At 40.4% G+C, this 15,897-nt stretch overlaps 1 protein-coding gene and 1 long non-coding RNA gene across 17 annotated transcripts in view; one reads left to right on the top strand and one right to left on the bottom strand.

The window, feature by feature from the left end:
• Positions 1–1,048: 1,048 nt before the first annotated feature.
• Positions 1,049–15,781, bottom strand: hmgcll1 (3-hydroxymethyl-3-methylglutaryl-CoA lyase like 1). Of its 6 annotated transcripts, none has more exons than XM_084375024.1 (9): positions 15,496–15,777; positions 13,767–13,844; positions 13,137–13,244; positions 12,669–12,764; positions 12,327–12,475; positions 11,209–11,272; positions 10,448–10,636; positions 2,083–2,208; positions 1,049–1,622 (listed from the first exon to the last, which is right to left on the bottom strand). In XM_084375024.1, the coding sequence occupies exons 1-9, from the start codon at positions 15,589–15,591 to the stop codon at positions 1,518–1,520; spliced, it is 1,011 nt and encodes a 336-aa protein (XP_084231150.1). In that variant the 5' UTR covers positions 15,592–15,777; the 3' UTR covers positions 1,049–1,517. The 6 variants fall into 6 exon arrangements, with proteins under 6 accessions (XP_084231150.1, XP_084231154.1, XP_084231153.1 ...); XM_084375028.1 differs by lacking the exon at positions 15,496–15,777 and adding an exon at positions 14,550–14,640; XM_084375027.1 differs by lacking the exon at positions 15,496–15,777 and adding an exon at positions 14,480–14,568.
• The window catches only part of LOC311270261, a 91,812-nt gene continuing 89,765 nt past the window's right edge, over positions 13,851–15,897 (top strand). For 8 of the 11 annotated variants that reach the window (XR_014624204.1, XR_014624205.1, XR_014624206.1 and 5 more), the window contains exon 1: positions 14,619–14,707. This is a non-coding gene — a long non-coding RNA (uncharacterized lncRNA). The other 3 variants (XR_014624202.1, XR_014624203.1, XR_014624208.1) reach the window with 3 other exon arrangements.

The following is a 15,897-nucleotide window of genomic DNA, read 5'->3' as shown; positions in this document are numbered from 1 at the left end:
AGTGTGTCTCTAAACATGTGTGATTGCATTTGAATGTTTAATTTTTTGATGGAAAAGTGTTTGCATGCGTGATGAAGATGGACCTTTGTGAGTAAGCAATTATCACACTTTAATATATTGATGCAAATGTATCAGTTTTCCCCTATTTTCTATTCATTAAAGAGTTTTTTCAGTCCCAGTTTGCAATCTGTCAGCTGTCACCCTGCCATTCTAATTACACTGATTATCTACGGGGATATGAGGTGATTGCCACAACAATTAGCTAGCTGGATAGAAACAAGGACAGGACAGAGACCTCCTCATTAAATGTTTTTGGTCTTTTTCTGTTTTTGGGTCATCTTCATCCTCCAGTGAAGGATTAAGATGACCTAAATAAAGAAAGAAGATGTGAGCATTTTTCTCAAGCACAATACATACCCGTCATTTATTCTTTGCTATCTTGCTTTAAATAAAATGTCATCACAATCCAGATTCCATTTTGAATTGTTCTGTTTTATTATATTTACAGAAAGCACAGAATGATGTCAACAGACATGAGAAAATGCAACCACATTTGATTATACACACACACAGACAGACGATCCTCCCATACGGTAGCTTATGTCATGGTAAAAGATTTTTTTAATGACAAAACATGATCAAGGGGCACTTTTGCATTGATCTTTGGCAAAACCTGAGGCCAGAAACTCTTCAGAGACTCTTTTTAAACAGCTATTTCTGTGGTAGTTTGAGATTCATCTTTTTTTTTTATGTTTTTCAATTGCTATTCGCACAATATCAAAAAGCTGGAGAGGTCTTTGGAGAAGCAAAGTGCATAAAAATATACTCATATTTAAAAAGCAAACTTTTTGAAGTTTGTCTTCTCTGCTTATCAATTCAGGTGTTTCTGAGGTTATAAATTGAGTTCAGCTAGTCGCCAAAGCAGACTAGACTCTGTTATTGTACAGTGTTATGCTGTAAGGCCACTGGGCTACACAAAGTAATAAAGGTGGCTGACCTTTACAGAGGTTATGTGTCACAACCAAATAAATAGCGGAAGGTCTCAAAATAGAGGGTATTACAATTTATGAATGTATTATTGGTAGAACGTATTCACAATTCAAGCCGGCATTCTGAACTTTTATCACAATTCAATACATCCATCTTGACTGTAATCTGCCTCTAGGTATTTTCAAGGGAATATGACCTGTCCTTGCTCTTTTCTATTGCCAACCATACAAGGCAAAGAAATAGCCAACCAAAAAGTTTAAGATCATTCAGTCCGAACAGACTCCACGATGTAGTAATTAATTAAAAAGTTATGCAACTGAACTTGAAGCTGATTTGGACCACAAAACAACATTGAATTGATGATTGTTCAGATTATTTGGATGAGATACCTCTGACAGCTGAAAACTATGACCAACATGTCTCAAATACGGAAGCATAGGCAACAAATCGGAAGGCAGCAACAAGAGGGGAAGCACTTTAAAGGGAACAGAGTCAGACAGTTAAGTATATTTCTTTGCAGAAACAAATCACAGTGTCCTGCCTTTTGCCCGGGCGACCTTGGAGTTTGTCTCGCGACGTAAAGCATTGCAGATGAAGTCGCCGGCCTCTATGACTTTGGCAACGTCCACACCCTGCAAGAAAGACATTAATGTATAGTGAAAGATCCCTGACCTACGTATCAATGCATACAGTACAAACACAGTCTCTAATCTGTGTCCACACTGTGATTTTGCAATAATGAGGGTAAGACAAACAAAAGGTGTCCACTTAAAGGGCAGTTGCTCATGAATTAACATGTATGTAAGCAACAGGTGATTGAAGACTAAACTGTAGTGACGCCGCTCCACCAGCAGGGGTAGGAATTGTTAAATAAATTGTTCCTGAGACGGTGCATGTAAGACTGCGGGCTTGTGCAAGTTGTGTAAAACCACTGATATTATAAAATAAACATTTACAGAGTGGTATGTTTGCAGAGCCGTCTGTTTATGTAAATGACCTCTGAGAGGTTGTGTGCGTTTGGTCGATCTGTTGGGATTACACAGACATAAAATACAGCTGGTGTGTCAAAGTGCACCGTGGAGACATGCTTACAGTTTCAATATCCATGCCATGGAGCATGTAGAGAACATCCTCTGTTGAAACATTGCCGGATGAACCCTGAGCGTACGGGCAACCTCCCAGGCCGGCCACTGCAGAATCCACCACACAGACCCCCATCTGCAAGGACACGCACAACAGATACATTCAGCACCTCCACACAGGCTCCTTCACCTCGGGTAAAACACAGGAACAAAGATCCTTGTTTTGTTGGATTGTCCTGCCCGGTGCAGTGCGCCTTGCCAGCGCTGCGGTCGTGTTTTACAGCTGTGTAGGAGAACTGCGGGCTTATGTCTCGAAGATGAGTGGGCACAGAATGTCCCGCAGTATGGCTTAGTCATCCTCTTTGTCAGCTTCAACCACCAGCAACACATAATTACGGCCTTGTTCATATGAGAGGAACATCTTAAATGCTGAACAGAACATTTCATATGTTTCTGATTCTCCTGGTTACTCATGTTTGTACAGCACTGCTCTAACCTTTAACCATGGGGATTCACTTTTTTGCCACATCGAGAAGACATTTTTTCCTTGGCTGGATGGATGGTGTCCTCTTACGCCCTGCCACAATACAGGAATTGTAACATTACTTTTTAAATGCGCAACAAATGATCACTAATATCATAAATTATTTCACCGATGACCTGAAATGTGTCTGTACTCTGGTGCACAAAGATGTAACAATATTACACCTGCAAGAGATACATTGAGTTTTGTTTTGTTTTGTTATGTTTATGTTTGACTCCTTGGCTGCTTACAATCAACATAATTGTAACAATTTGTGGGAAACTTTTTGCTTTTGTTTTTTGTTTTGTTTGTTACTGACTACAATACAATGTGTCTGGCCTCCATATGAAAATCAATGATGCGTTTTAAGTTGTTTTGCTGAATTTAAACACTTCAGTTGGACAGCTTTCAAAACATCTTAAAATGCTGCTCATCAAAGTAATAGCTTAATGCTTTTGTTTTGATGGCGTTGCTTGAAGATAAGTTTATTAGTTTGTATGGATTTATTTTAGAATTTAATTGAATGTCACTGCAGTTCTTGCCGTGGAAATGTACAGCCTAAACATGAGCGAAAACTTTGTTTTCACACCAAAAGACTATGAAGCCAGACCTTTTTCAGAGTCATTACGGACTAAGGTCTTGGGATGTTTTCCACATGTCCATGGGATCGTCATGAGAATATTAAAGATGTTTTCCAGCTTCCGTGGCGGAGCCAGATGTCAGAGGATCCCACAGTGAGACTAAATTAACACGCTGATCCTCTCAGTGGCATCGGGTCGTGGAGGACTTTCACCCCGTGGAGCAGAACCAAAGCAGGCTAAATTAAAAGAATCTCTATTACCCTCTTTTCTTTTCTTTTTTTTTTTTTTTGAACAATGCTGCTAATTGGTTGCTTTTCCTCCAGACAAGAACCTACTTCTTTCAGTGGCTGTCTGAGCCAGCCGTAATTGCTGTTTGTGTTGGCAAGCGAAGAGGAGGAGGTGGGGTAGAAGGAGGAGGAGATCTACTCCGGTGTGTGCAGTGCACGAGATTTCCAGACCTTGGTTAAAGCCAGAGCAGGATATTGTACTAGGCAGGATTTTTTTGTAGTATAAACACAGAGTTGTAATCTGCCATGCCAATCCTCTCGCTTTCAGCTGCTAACCGTGTAAGGCCAGGGGTCTTCAGCATACTGTTTCTGAGAGGAACAAAACGGAGCCTTCAGCAGCGTGCCGTGTTCCTGTGGACGCTAATCACGCAGGAATCGGTGGTCAGCAGCTCAAGCTTGCCAATGCTCAGTTCGGCTTACACTGCCCAGAAACCAGATGTGCACTCAGTGTTAAAAAGCCATATTCAGTGAGCTGTGGCCATGTAAAAACAATACATTCCTGGGTAAAGGCACAGTGCATTTTCAACCTTGCATGAGTCGGGATAAGCTTGTTGACATTCTCCACTCTGAGTGGACGAGGCTGAAGATGGACATGCTCCCATTTTGGTTTCCTAACTGCGTCAGAGCGAGAGAGAGGGAGAGAGAGAGTGCATTCACTGAAGGATATGAAGCAGTGATGCTTTGCCCACTGCTACATAAACTGGGAAGCTGAAAGAAACTGTCATAGATCCACTGCTGACACATATATCACCTCCTCCCAGGAACACATAAATAAGCCTACCACTGGAGAGCAGAGCCCAGATACTGTAGGGCAGCTAGGAGATAGACAAAACAAACATATAAAGAATAAATAAATGACATTTTTACTTCATGATTTATTTAAGCATAAAAATTCTGAACTATATAATCAAGTCTTTCACCTTCCATACGAACCTTCTTCACGGATAACTGAGCTTCATGAATGCAGAACAACCACGACAATCAGTCTATTTTACGTCTTTATGTTCAGACAGAAGCTGGGTGGTTGGCTGTAAAGAACACTATCAGGTCGAACTGTATTTCAACTTTATTACAAACCAAAAAAGAAAAAAAGGAAAATCAACTGGTTGGACCTGCTACTATGACAGAAATGATGAAAATAAATCCAGACAAACAAAATAAAATAGTACAAAAGCTGCAAATTGGCACAGACCAGGCTGAATGTGCCTGTTTAGTCTCCTAGTCATAGTAGTAGTATCTATTTTAGCTTTTTATAATAAAAACGATGCGAACAGATGCATGTGTGTTTGTGTCACGTGACCTTAGCGTTTGTTTGAAAGATGACACTTCTGTTGTTCTTTGTGATGTTTAGTCTTGTACATGTCTGCTCTGTAATGGTTATTACAAACACTTAGAGTGTGGTGTATCCTTTTATACTGTATGTGCCTTGATGCTGTCTTGTTTTGTTGGATTTTTAAAATAATTTCCATTTTATTTTTTGCTTTAAAAGTATCACATACACCTGCCCAGGAGCTACAGATGATAATTAGCCTTAAAGCCAAAACCGTACCATTTTACATCATATTGATGTTAATTAATTTGTGTTGTCCCTGATAAATAATTGATTAGATTGAAGTAAAGTATAACCATGAAATGTAGTGCACAACCACAGAGAATAATATATAATACACTATATGTGTCTGAACGTATTCTATAAATCTTTTTTAAAACTGTTTTTAACGTGTTGATGTCTTGTATTGTATTTTCTAGGTATTTAACTTTCCTAGTTGGTCTTGTAAAACATCTTTGAGTGTCTTAAAAGGCTCTTTCAATAACATTTGTCATTTTATTATCAATATTGAGATAACATTTACTTTATTGATCTTATATTTGATTACGTCAGGTGTTATTAAAGTCTATAATTTAATATTTTTAATATTGTTTATGATTGTAAGGGTTTTTCCTCTGAAAAACAGCATTTCAATAGTGATGATGAAGACCATGATGGCCATGATTAGTTGCATGATATGGTTAAAACAATAACGCTGCCCTATTGTGGTTTTCTGCAATCAATTTTGCAATATGAAAAACAAGGCTATGAATGTGATGTCACAGTAGGCAAAAATCAGCACGGTTACGGTGGCAGAAAAACCACTGAGTGACAACATTGTTAACATTGTTGAAATCTTAAGGTTCAGCTTGCATGCTGCGAAAAAACAAAAACCACATCTAAAATATGAAAGAGCAGAGGTGATTTGCCTTGATATATTGTTCAGCCCTAGCCATGATATAATGATGTTGTGAAGTTAAAGTGAACTAGTCCTAACCCTAACATCTGCCAATGATAAATACGAATACATGAAATCAAAACAATGTTGTAGCAAAGTTATCAACACACTCACAGAGGTTCCTGAATGTTAGTAAAACAGAGTTATTGACCGTCACGGTTGAACATTTCTTGGACAGAGACAAAAGAAAACACTGAAGATGAATGTTATTGTTAGCGGAGAACTCGTGTGTGAGCACAAACAGGTTAGACTGTATTCCCCAGCTGCAGCTGTACACAATACACCAAAATTGCAGGTAAGAATAAATACATTTCCTTGCCAAGCCTGTGAAATCTAAGTACATACGTTGTCATTGTGTGACCTGCCAGGAGTAGGTTTGTAACAAAGCCCCCCCAGACCTCCTGAAAAAAAAAGAGAAAAGGTACAAAGACTGAGGAATGTCTTTATCAGGAACAAAAGAGGTGACTCAGGGCTGACAGCGCTGGGGGAATTCATTTCTCTCCCAGTTGGTGGTGTGGACTTCTGGCAAACAGTAATGAAAAGCTATGATAAAATCTTTCATTTCCATCTTGTTTATGGGTGAGCAAATGGTAGGCTAAATATTCCCGGCTGCTATTATTTTCTGTGGTCACGGGGCAGCTGTGATGAATCATCCTAAATATGATCCACAGAGGAATTTCACCGTCCCTCTGCGCTTTTTCACTCCGCCGTCCGCAGTCACAGCTAACTTTTCAAATATCTGCTGTTTTACACATGGACGTTGTTGAGCAGTGTTGCAGATGAGCAGCACCGGAGATAATCAAGATAAAAGCATCAATATTAGAGTGAATCCAAACATAATTTTTGGCGGTTCTGGGTCCTGACAGAGTCCACTTTGAAGAACGTTCTGGTCCAGTGAATTTTTGTTTAACATCTGAAAACTTTTAAAAAAGACACACACACAGTGAATCGTGTTTTTAGTTAGAGGGCAAGTATCTACTATCTGTAGTCATAATACTATAAACTACCATGTATTCATTCTTCATAGTTCTCTTCAATAAGGTGAATTTAATTCATAACTTAACAGCTAAATTCAAATTAAGCTAAAAGCTAAATTATAGAAGTAAAGTAAAACTATGTAAGTTTTATTAACAAGAACTTATGTACTAAAAGCAAAAGTAGGCTTTGTGCAATTAAATGTGTTTTACTATTACATATGATGCATTTCATTAATATTACAGCTGCATTAATGTGTGTGTTGCATTTATACTGCTTTAGATACTTAACGTTTTTCTAATTTTAACTACTTTATATACTGTCGGGCCATTTAATCTACAGCAATGCATCATGTTCTATAAGGTTATTATATGTTTGTAGCGTGGCTGTCCTGTGAGAACCACGTATCTATAAAAAGTTAACTTTTCATGGTGTCAGAAAAACAGCCTTGTCTTCAGCTCTGTGACGAAGCATTTCCAGCAAATCCCAAAGGGTTTTTAAATAGTTTTGATTTAAAACATCGGACAATTTACTAAAACCATGAAAGAATACTTAACCCTCCTATTTTTTTTTTTTTTTTTAGAAATGTTTTAAATTTCAAATGACCAAATTTGGGGATACGTGGTTTTCATTGGACAGGAAGAGTAAGAAAACTGAAAAGCAACTAGTAACTAAAGCTGACAGACAGATGTAGTGGAGTAAAAAGTACAATATCTGCCTCTGCCAGTAGTTGAGAAGAAATATAATACACAAGTAAAGTACAAGTACCTCATATTTGTACATCAGTCAATTCAGAAATGAAATATCAGGAAAGGATTGTGTTATATATAAACATGTGGTAACTACTTTACGTACCAATGTTAACATCAAGGTGCTTTGTCTTCGGTGTGTGTGTAACTCTTAGCTGAAGTGGAAACAAACATCTCTAATGTTTCCAGGTGGTATTATTGTTGGCACTGCTGTCGCAAACAAAACAGAATAGTTTCCTTTTTCCACAGAGTCGCTACCTAACTACCAACAACACAGGACAAAACTCGAGTTCGCTCATTCATTTGGTTTAAAATGGAGACTGCCTCCTTTTTCCTGGGAGATTTTATGCTCGGTGGCCGACAGAACTGCACAGTGAAAGCACAGTTTAAAGGCAATCTAAACACTGATGGTGTCAATATTCTCTAGCCACCATAGAGAATATTACTTATAATAATAACAAAAAGAACAAACTTGCCTCATGACAGTTTGATTAAATGTTCCCAGGTCTTAAAACTAAGCCTTTTGTTATTCTTGTGTGAACCAGTAAATTAATGACATTACTGCAATAAACTACAGTTAAAACCACAATGCATAACTATCTTCTGCCCACGAGATATTTACAAGTGCTACCAAAGTTTCTAGACTTTGGTCTGCAGCTGCAGCACCATTCATCACGCGTTCAGCAGCGAGCGAATGAAAGGATCATTTTCCACTGGCCTTTAAGCGCAGCATTGTCAGAGAGTTCAACAGCCAAGCGACAGATGAGTTAGGAGCCCCCCAGGGCCCTTCTATCCACCTAGCTCTCAGTTGCTTTGTCCAACAGACACTGAATAGGTGAGCCTTTGTGCTGACCCCCCTCACATCTGCTGACCCACCCAGCCCCCAATGAGCTTCCTCCTCCGCAATGACAATGTGCTCCAGAGAACTGATACAGCCATATCTGCGTTACCTCTGCTTTATGTCTGGATTTATGTCAGTTTTACACTCGCTACGGGCAAAGTAGTAAAAAAACACCCCAATGAGAGCTCTTCCACAGGGGTTTACAACCTAATTACAGCTTTGCAGCATATTAGTGTAATAGTCCATGAAGTTTTTTTTTCTTCACTACAATACACGTGTGCTGTGTTGGAAGGGCCCATTGGAAATATCTTAGGTTCATTAAGATTCTGGGAATTTTTTTCTCAGTGTGCGAATCATCTTGCTTTGTGGGGAGGGTTAGATCATGTTTCTTAATGCCCCTCTTCCTTGTTGACTGATGGCTCCTGGTTTTCTCTGTGTCCCATTGTAACCTACACATTTGTTTTGTGCGTGCTCAATACTCGTCCAACAGAGGACACATTCATAATGTCGTAAACAGACACATTGTCATTAAAGTGAAAGGTTGATTCAGGTGTACAGTGAGCTTCAGAAAAAGTTTGGACAGCGATACACTGTTTTACATTCCATCTTAATACTCCACATGAGGTTATTTGTTTCAGGGTGGAGGATAACAACAGTATTTTGTGTTGTATGTTATTATATTCTTAAATACGTACATTTTATATGATTTCAAGCAACCTTAAATGGCAAAAATACATGGCAATCAGCCTAAGTGAAGATTTTGATGAGAATTTAATTTCCTTCTGCCTGATTCAAGTGGAAAATAAACACACATTATCCTTTGCTCATTTTAAAAATGAAGAAAAGATTCTTCTGAATGCACTGAAATGTATGCCTCCAAATTGTCAAAAAAAAAAAAAAAATGGGCTGGGAGCAGCTTAGCATGTGATTATCCCCAGCAGGAATAATGATTTAAAGCCTCAGAAAAGACCTGTGATCTCAACAATGTTGGCAGTTCCTTGAGGAAGCTGAAAGATATCTTGGAACAGGAATCACCAATTCGACTTTTGCTTCCACATCTGGCTGCTCCTCTTCTTGTCATCGTGAGTAGGAGCATTGATTGATGCAAAGGCTGGGCATTTATCCATAATCTGTCTGCGGTTCTTCGCAAGAGTGCTCGTATTCATCATGAGTTGAAGGATGTGCATGTGAGGGAGAAGGTGCCCGAAAAAATACACTGTGAGAGCAGAAAGTAAAGCTGTCGAACATATTTAGCATGGTAGGATGTGCCGGATCGGGAGATTGATGCATTACTGCCTTGTGCTCACACAGAGGGGGAATCTGAAGTAAATGGATTTCCTCTTCTACCTATGACAGTGTTTGTCATCACTCTACAGGACTGCCACTTTTCACATACCTCACACAGAGGCTGGGATGTTTTTCCTTCACATACGCGAGGTGTGACTCGCACCTGTCCACTCAGAGCTATCACAGCTCCTGTCTTTCTTTTCCCCCCGAGAGACCTCAGACATTTCTCCTTCCTCAGAGATCCCACATTGCTTCACCAAATTTGCAGAGATGTCGGCGCTCTCCCTCACTTTATTTTCAAGGATCTGTTTGTCATTTGCCAGGTTTTGAGAATTTTTCGAGCTCCCTCCTCGTCGTTTCCCAGAAGTCACAGGTCCCTCCACCCAACTGTTGGAGCGGTCCTGAAGCCGTTCCCCTTCATTCGAAAAAGCTTCCAGAAATGCCAGGTTCCTCGAGCGACTCTCACCCAGAACGAGGCAGCACAGTCTTGGCAGAGAGAGCAGTTTCTTTTTCAAAGATGGGTAGATTGTTATAGATCTGGGTTTGGGGGTTAAGCTTTTTTTTAGTAATTCTGTAAGTAGTATTTATTTCTGAAGGGTAAACACTTGATTATTGTTACCATTGTTCCTCTCTTCTGCTGTCATTGTTAATGTTTATGTCTTTTGAGTCCCAGGGCCCTTCTGTTAATAAGACTGTTCGTCTCAGAGGTTGTATCCTTGAAGTGTGAAATAAATGTGTTTATCTTACAGGGAAATAAAAGTCCTTTTGGTAAGTCCTAACTGAAACATCAAGGGCCTCTTTTACATCTTATCCTACTACTACACTATTACCTGAACACACGACTTCTTCTGTGATGGGTTCTTACCTGAAGTGCGGTCAGGATGTTGGGCAGCGCTTGCCCGTAAGTGTCATGGCAGTGAACTGCGAGGGCGCTGGTGGGCACCTCCTTCATCACACTCTGCAGCATCTTCAACATGGACCCTGGCGTACCAACACCGATGGTGTCCCCCAAGGAAATCTCATAACAGCCCATTTCATATAACCGCTTTGCCACCTAAAGGATAGTGAAAAAATGGAAGCTTATCAACAGTATCATTTCATGTTTGGCATTGAAATGACAGGATAAAAGTTTGAGTAGAAACTCTTTAAATGTTTATTTGTACACGTGTTTTCTTGGTTGGAAAACAAAGAACTCAAACAACTCTCTTAATTGAAAACAAAACAACACAGATCTGTTCTGCTCTTCACATGACAAGCCCCGAAAATGAACAGACAATAGACAAGGCTGCGAGTGTTTGAGCCATTCCACACCACTTCACCACTCCCTCCCCAGTAAATTACACACACTGCAGAGATAAGGGCCTGCTCTCTTGAAGTTTAATGAAATGAGCATCATCTCATAAATTCAGTGTGTGAAAAAAAGGAATAAATGCACTCCACCATGACAGATTACAAGGAACGGGCATGATTACAAAACTGGCAGTGGTAGATGCTTAACTAATTTAATCTTCCCGTATGTCTAATGTTTGTGTGGTAGTGTACCCGTGTCAGTGTGTGTCAGTGTTTCTCTACTGAATAATTCAGTAAACGTGGAAGTATAATCAGAATATTCAAGGTTTATCTCACCTCAGCAACTTTGGAAGGTTCGATGTGTCCCTCGTGGGGACACCCAAGGGCACAAGACACGTATCTGAAGACAGGACAACGCTTGTGAGATTGAACATTTGGTAGCATTTGATGTTATTGATTAACTATGAAAAAACTGCTGTGGATACAGCAGCAATTCACTGTAGCGTGTAGTGTGAACTTCAAGCTGCAGACCATCCCTGATAACAGGATTATATGTAGGACATATTCACTGAAATAGAAATGATTTTAAAATTTGAAATAATTTCAGATTATTTCACAAATAATCACAATCTGCTGCCGCCAGGTGTTTATTGACCTTTTTATTTTGGCGGGTTATCTGTTTATTATTGAGATATACAAAAAGATTTACATGAGATTTAATTCACAGATCAAAGATTGGAGTGATACTGACTCTGACTCTCTTCCTTTGTTACCTCCATCAAGGAGGTTATGTTTTTGTGCGTGTCCTTTCGTTGCTTTGTTGTTGGTCGGTTTGTCAGCAGGATTGCACAAAAACTACAGATCAGATTTCCATAACACTTGGATGGAGGACAGGTGCCGGCCCAGAATAGACCCCATTTACATTTGGTAGGTGCCACATTTTGGTACATTTCTCAGGGAATAACGCATGGATCCTGATTTTTAAAAAAGTGTCACATTTAGCTGGCTGGTCTCTATCTAGAGGATTCAAATATGCTTTATTTTATATTAGATTAGGATTGATTGAATTAAAAGGGATGGTTAGGCCTTGGCTGAGGTATGCACTCTACTGAGTGCACACTAATCCACTGTTAATGTGTTCCCAATGTGTTAATCCTTAATGGACAGAGAGGCTCATATTATTTAAGGAAACACGTGTCATAGTTCCATTGCCTTGTTTTTCCATGTGTGACAAAAGGCACAACTATATTCAGTAACTCACTGTGTTTGGTCCATCTGGACTTCAGGTTTGTGCGTTTTATCCTGCATAGAGCAACTGCAGTGTCTCAATTTACATTCTCAATTTTCATTTGGAGCAAAAAAAAAAAATCTAAATAACGTACGACGTGAGAGAAATGTTAGATTTGTGTTTTCACTCATTGTAAGTGAGTGAAAGTAATACAGAAAGCGCTCACCCTCGCACTGGAATCTGTCGCTCTCTGGCCGTGTTAATGACTTCCTCAAACCTCAGCATGCTTTCATCAATCGAGCAGTTAATATTTTTTTTACTGAAGGTCTCAGACGCTGACCCAAACACCGCCACCTCGGTAGCACCAGCTGCAACCTTGAAAGAGGAGAGAAAAATGAACTTGTAAAATGGTTTTGAACGCTGCGTCGGAGTCACACTTACGTAAGTGTTGGAATTATGTGGCAGAAAAGATTGCAGCGCCAACAATTAACTCAAATTGACAAGCATGGGTAAACAGTTATGGTTTTATAGCAGAGATCATCATGCTGAATTAAAAATGAGTACTTACAGCATCCTGGAAGCCCTGCAAGTTAGGTGTCAAAACAGGGTACTGGACATGAGGTGCTCTCTGGATTCCTCTGAGCACATCACTGTGGTCTGCCATCTGAATGAAGGGGGGGAAAACATATGATGTAGAAAATAAACCTTTAACATCATCCTGCACTAATGTTTTCACATGCTTAAAGCAGCAGAGACTCCATAAAGGACAGAATTAGCATTTCATGTCACATTTCTCTGCATAAATAACACGTGGGGCGTGTTTTTGTTTGCTCGGCTTTATGAAGTAAATAATGGCAGAATTTACGACGGGGAATGTGAGGTCGACTGCACGAAGAAAATCTTTAAATGCTCTTTCCAAAGGCATCTGTTAGAGGATACTTGAAGAGCAGATTTTCCTCAGTGCTTATGAAGAGAAGAAAGAGAGCCTAATAAATCACTCAGCACTCTTTTGCTGTGCACAAAGAAGAGTTATTACCTGCGGTACCCACTTTGAAGAGACAAAGCTGGTGGCCTCGATCACAGGCAGGCCTGCCCCTGAGAGCATGTCTATCAGCTGGATTTTCACCCCTGTCGGAACAATTTCCTGGGGAACAATGAAACTGAAACAGCTCTTTCTGGATTTGATTCCACACGAGACGGGGGGTACAACATGCAGAAATCTGGCAGATTGTTCTTCCTGCGCTGCCTGTCAGTCACATTAATATCTATATTCACATTCTGCATCTCGCACTCGCTCAATCATTTTAGCTCTCGCAGAGTACACAACATCTCTCATTATAACAGGCTGTGGTAAATAAAATTATTGCTGCATCCAGTACAATCTGTAAAGCTGCAGGCGTGCAATAAGGAAATGATCAAGCAGTGACAGGCTAAATAGGGTAAAATAAAGCCAGAGGCCGTGTCATCTTTCCTATTCAATTTCAAAGAAAATGTGAAACACATGGTCCCGGCAATTATGGCACACAAGCCATGTGTTATGGATTGTTTTATGTACGAAAAATGCGGAAAAAGTGGGAGTTTCCCGGCATTAGCATGTACAGTAATCCAAAACAAGGGTGTCTATAAATATAAATGGAAGTCGTGACTGGGTTGACAGTGTAAATACCTTTTCATTTTGAAGTCCATCTCTTGGCCCAACTTCAACTATTTTAACAAACTTTGGATACTCGTGTCCTGTAATGGTCTGGGGAACAATATCAAAGAGAAACACAAGAGATGAATACCACTCGAGAGAACACGGAGCACAGGCAGTCAGTCATCCTCCGGGCGTGGGATGCTCCGGGACATGTTGTTTCTAACATGAACAACTGTCTCTACCTCAAAGCCAGATGAAACCTGAGAACCAAAATATAAGCCTGTCGTGGCATTCAGATGCAAATTCAGGGGATGTGTTGTGAGAGAGGAGAGACTTGGGAGGAAGGTAAGGGTAACTCCACACAAACCACAAGGGATGCTCTGAGGATCAGTGTGTTTTTCAAGAAACCTCATAATTCATGAGAAAGAAAAACTTGTCCAGTGAGTTACACTCAAAACTTCAACAGATGAAAGAATATCCTGCATAAATTATTTAGCTAAATCAACTCCTTAAACTGACACACAGTGACATTTACAAGGAAAACCCCACCTGACAGACCAAACACTGATTACCTTTTTCATCCAAGTTCTGCCCACCAGGGAGCAGAGAATCAAAACAAGCTAACACCCATGGCAGGTTATTTAGCTGTTATGGCTAACTGTTAACTGTCTGCACACAATAACGTTAGCTCCTTTCATATTTAGCAGACATGGAGCGTCGTTTTCACCTGACAACCTGTCTACCTGACAAACGTAGGTCCAACTTTCACAGCAATTCTTTCATTTAATCTCCACCAACTCCTGAGAGAAGTACCTTCAGCTTGGCTTCAGCTTGCTAGACATAAAACTTTCTTCGCTAACTGTTTGTGCTGAGCTGTGAGCTGGGCTAGCTTAAAGTAACAGTTGAGCAGTGGTGGAACGTCAGCTAACAACTACGTTCAGCTACTTAACTAGTTAGCTGTCGTAGCTAACGTAAGTACTTGTACTTTACTTGAGTAACGTTAGTTCCATTTTATGGTACTATATACTTCTAGCTATTTGAGAACATTACAGGCAGTTAACTGCACCAAATATAGTTTGAACTTCAACTTGTTGAGCAGGTTTATGCGTGAGTAATTTTACCTCTGGAGTATTACTATGTTAGCTTACTTACTTGTCTATATACAGTACACTTGTGTTTTTACTTGTAATGCAGTATTTCTACACTGTAGTATTTCTACTTTTTGAGGGTAAAAAATTGAAAAGGAAATGTACTCAACCATTCAAGAAATGGTTCAAAAGCACTGACCTACTGTACAAGCCAAGGTTACAGTAGATACAGTAGGCTACTATCCGAAGTCTGTTAATAAATACAAGGTAAATATGCAGACAGTGAGCAGTGTTTGAATGAAAGCACCAGCATGGGCAGCCTATATGTCCACATGAATCATGAAATATGTCTCTTGCTAGATAATAATCAGATAATCCTGCCGATGAATCCTGGTGGAGTTGCATAACAAAGGAAATCGAAACGTCTCGTCTGCTTTTACTTTCGTCACATACAGTCGATTCACACAGATTAAAACAATATACCACCCTGAGTGAGGGAGAAGCCCATGCATCCTTACAGATGCAGTCATATGTAAAAGCAGAGCTGCATCTCAGCTCTTATATAAGCAGCATGCAGCATCAGCGTTGTCATCAGTGGCTGTGTCATGAGGGAGTCATGTGGCGGAGCATGTGCAGCAGATTAGAAACAAGAAGAGAAAAATGACGCCCACCTTCTCCTCCAGCAGCCAGCGTCTCAGCCATGGGTAGTCCTGGATGAGTTGCTCGTAGCTCAGGCAGTGCTTCACCGTAGCGGGTACGTTACCCATCCGAAAAGCTGCCGGTCAGCCTCGCTCTGCCCCCCCGGGTGTCCTGCGAGACCAGCCTGCTCAGACTCCTGCAGGACTGAGGATCAATATGCTAACACGGGCCTGGACGATGCTGCATGCAGAGCTGGCATCACAGGGACGGCTGCAGACGGTGGAGGATGATTCAGCAGTTGCCATGGCAGCCACATCCCTGCATGGGAGGGGATGAAAACAGAGAGGGATGGAGGGGAGGGGGGTGATGGAGACTGAGGGAGAGGAAATGGTGTGAGGCAAAGTGGTAAATGGAGCGACATGGGAGATTAATGT

This window comes from Pagrus pagrus (genome assembly GCF_965226575.1).
Source record: "Pagrus pagrus genome assembly, chromosome: 15".
Classification (NCBI taxonomy): Eukaryota; Metazoa; Chordata; class Actinopteri; order Spariformes; family Sparidae; genus Pagrus; species Pagrus pagrus.
The sequence above is the reverse complement of the archived record's forward strand: the minus strand, read 5'-3'. Positions and strand labels throughout refer to the sequence as shown.

Bases quoted from the DNA above. Each gene is read 5' to 3' on its own strand.
- hmgcll1 (XM_084375024.1), bottom strand. From the start codon at position 15,591: ATGGGTAACGTACCCGCTACGGTGAAGCACTGCCTGAGCTACGAGCAA. The intron at 12,476-12,668 runs GTAAGTACTCAT...TCCTCTTTCAAG, and splicing joins TGCAGGGCTTCCAGGATGCT to GTTGCAGCTGGTGCTACCGA. The intron at 10,637-11,208 runs GTGAGATAAACC...ACTATCCTTTAG, and splicing joins AACCTTCCAAAGTTGCTGAG to GTGGCAAAGCGGTTATATGA.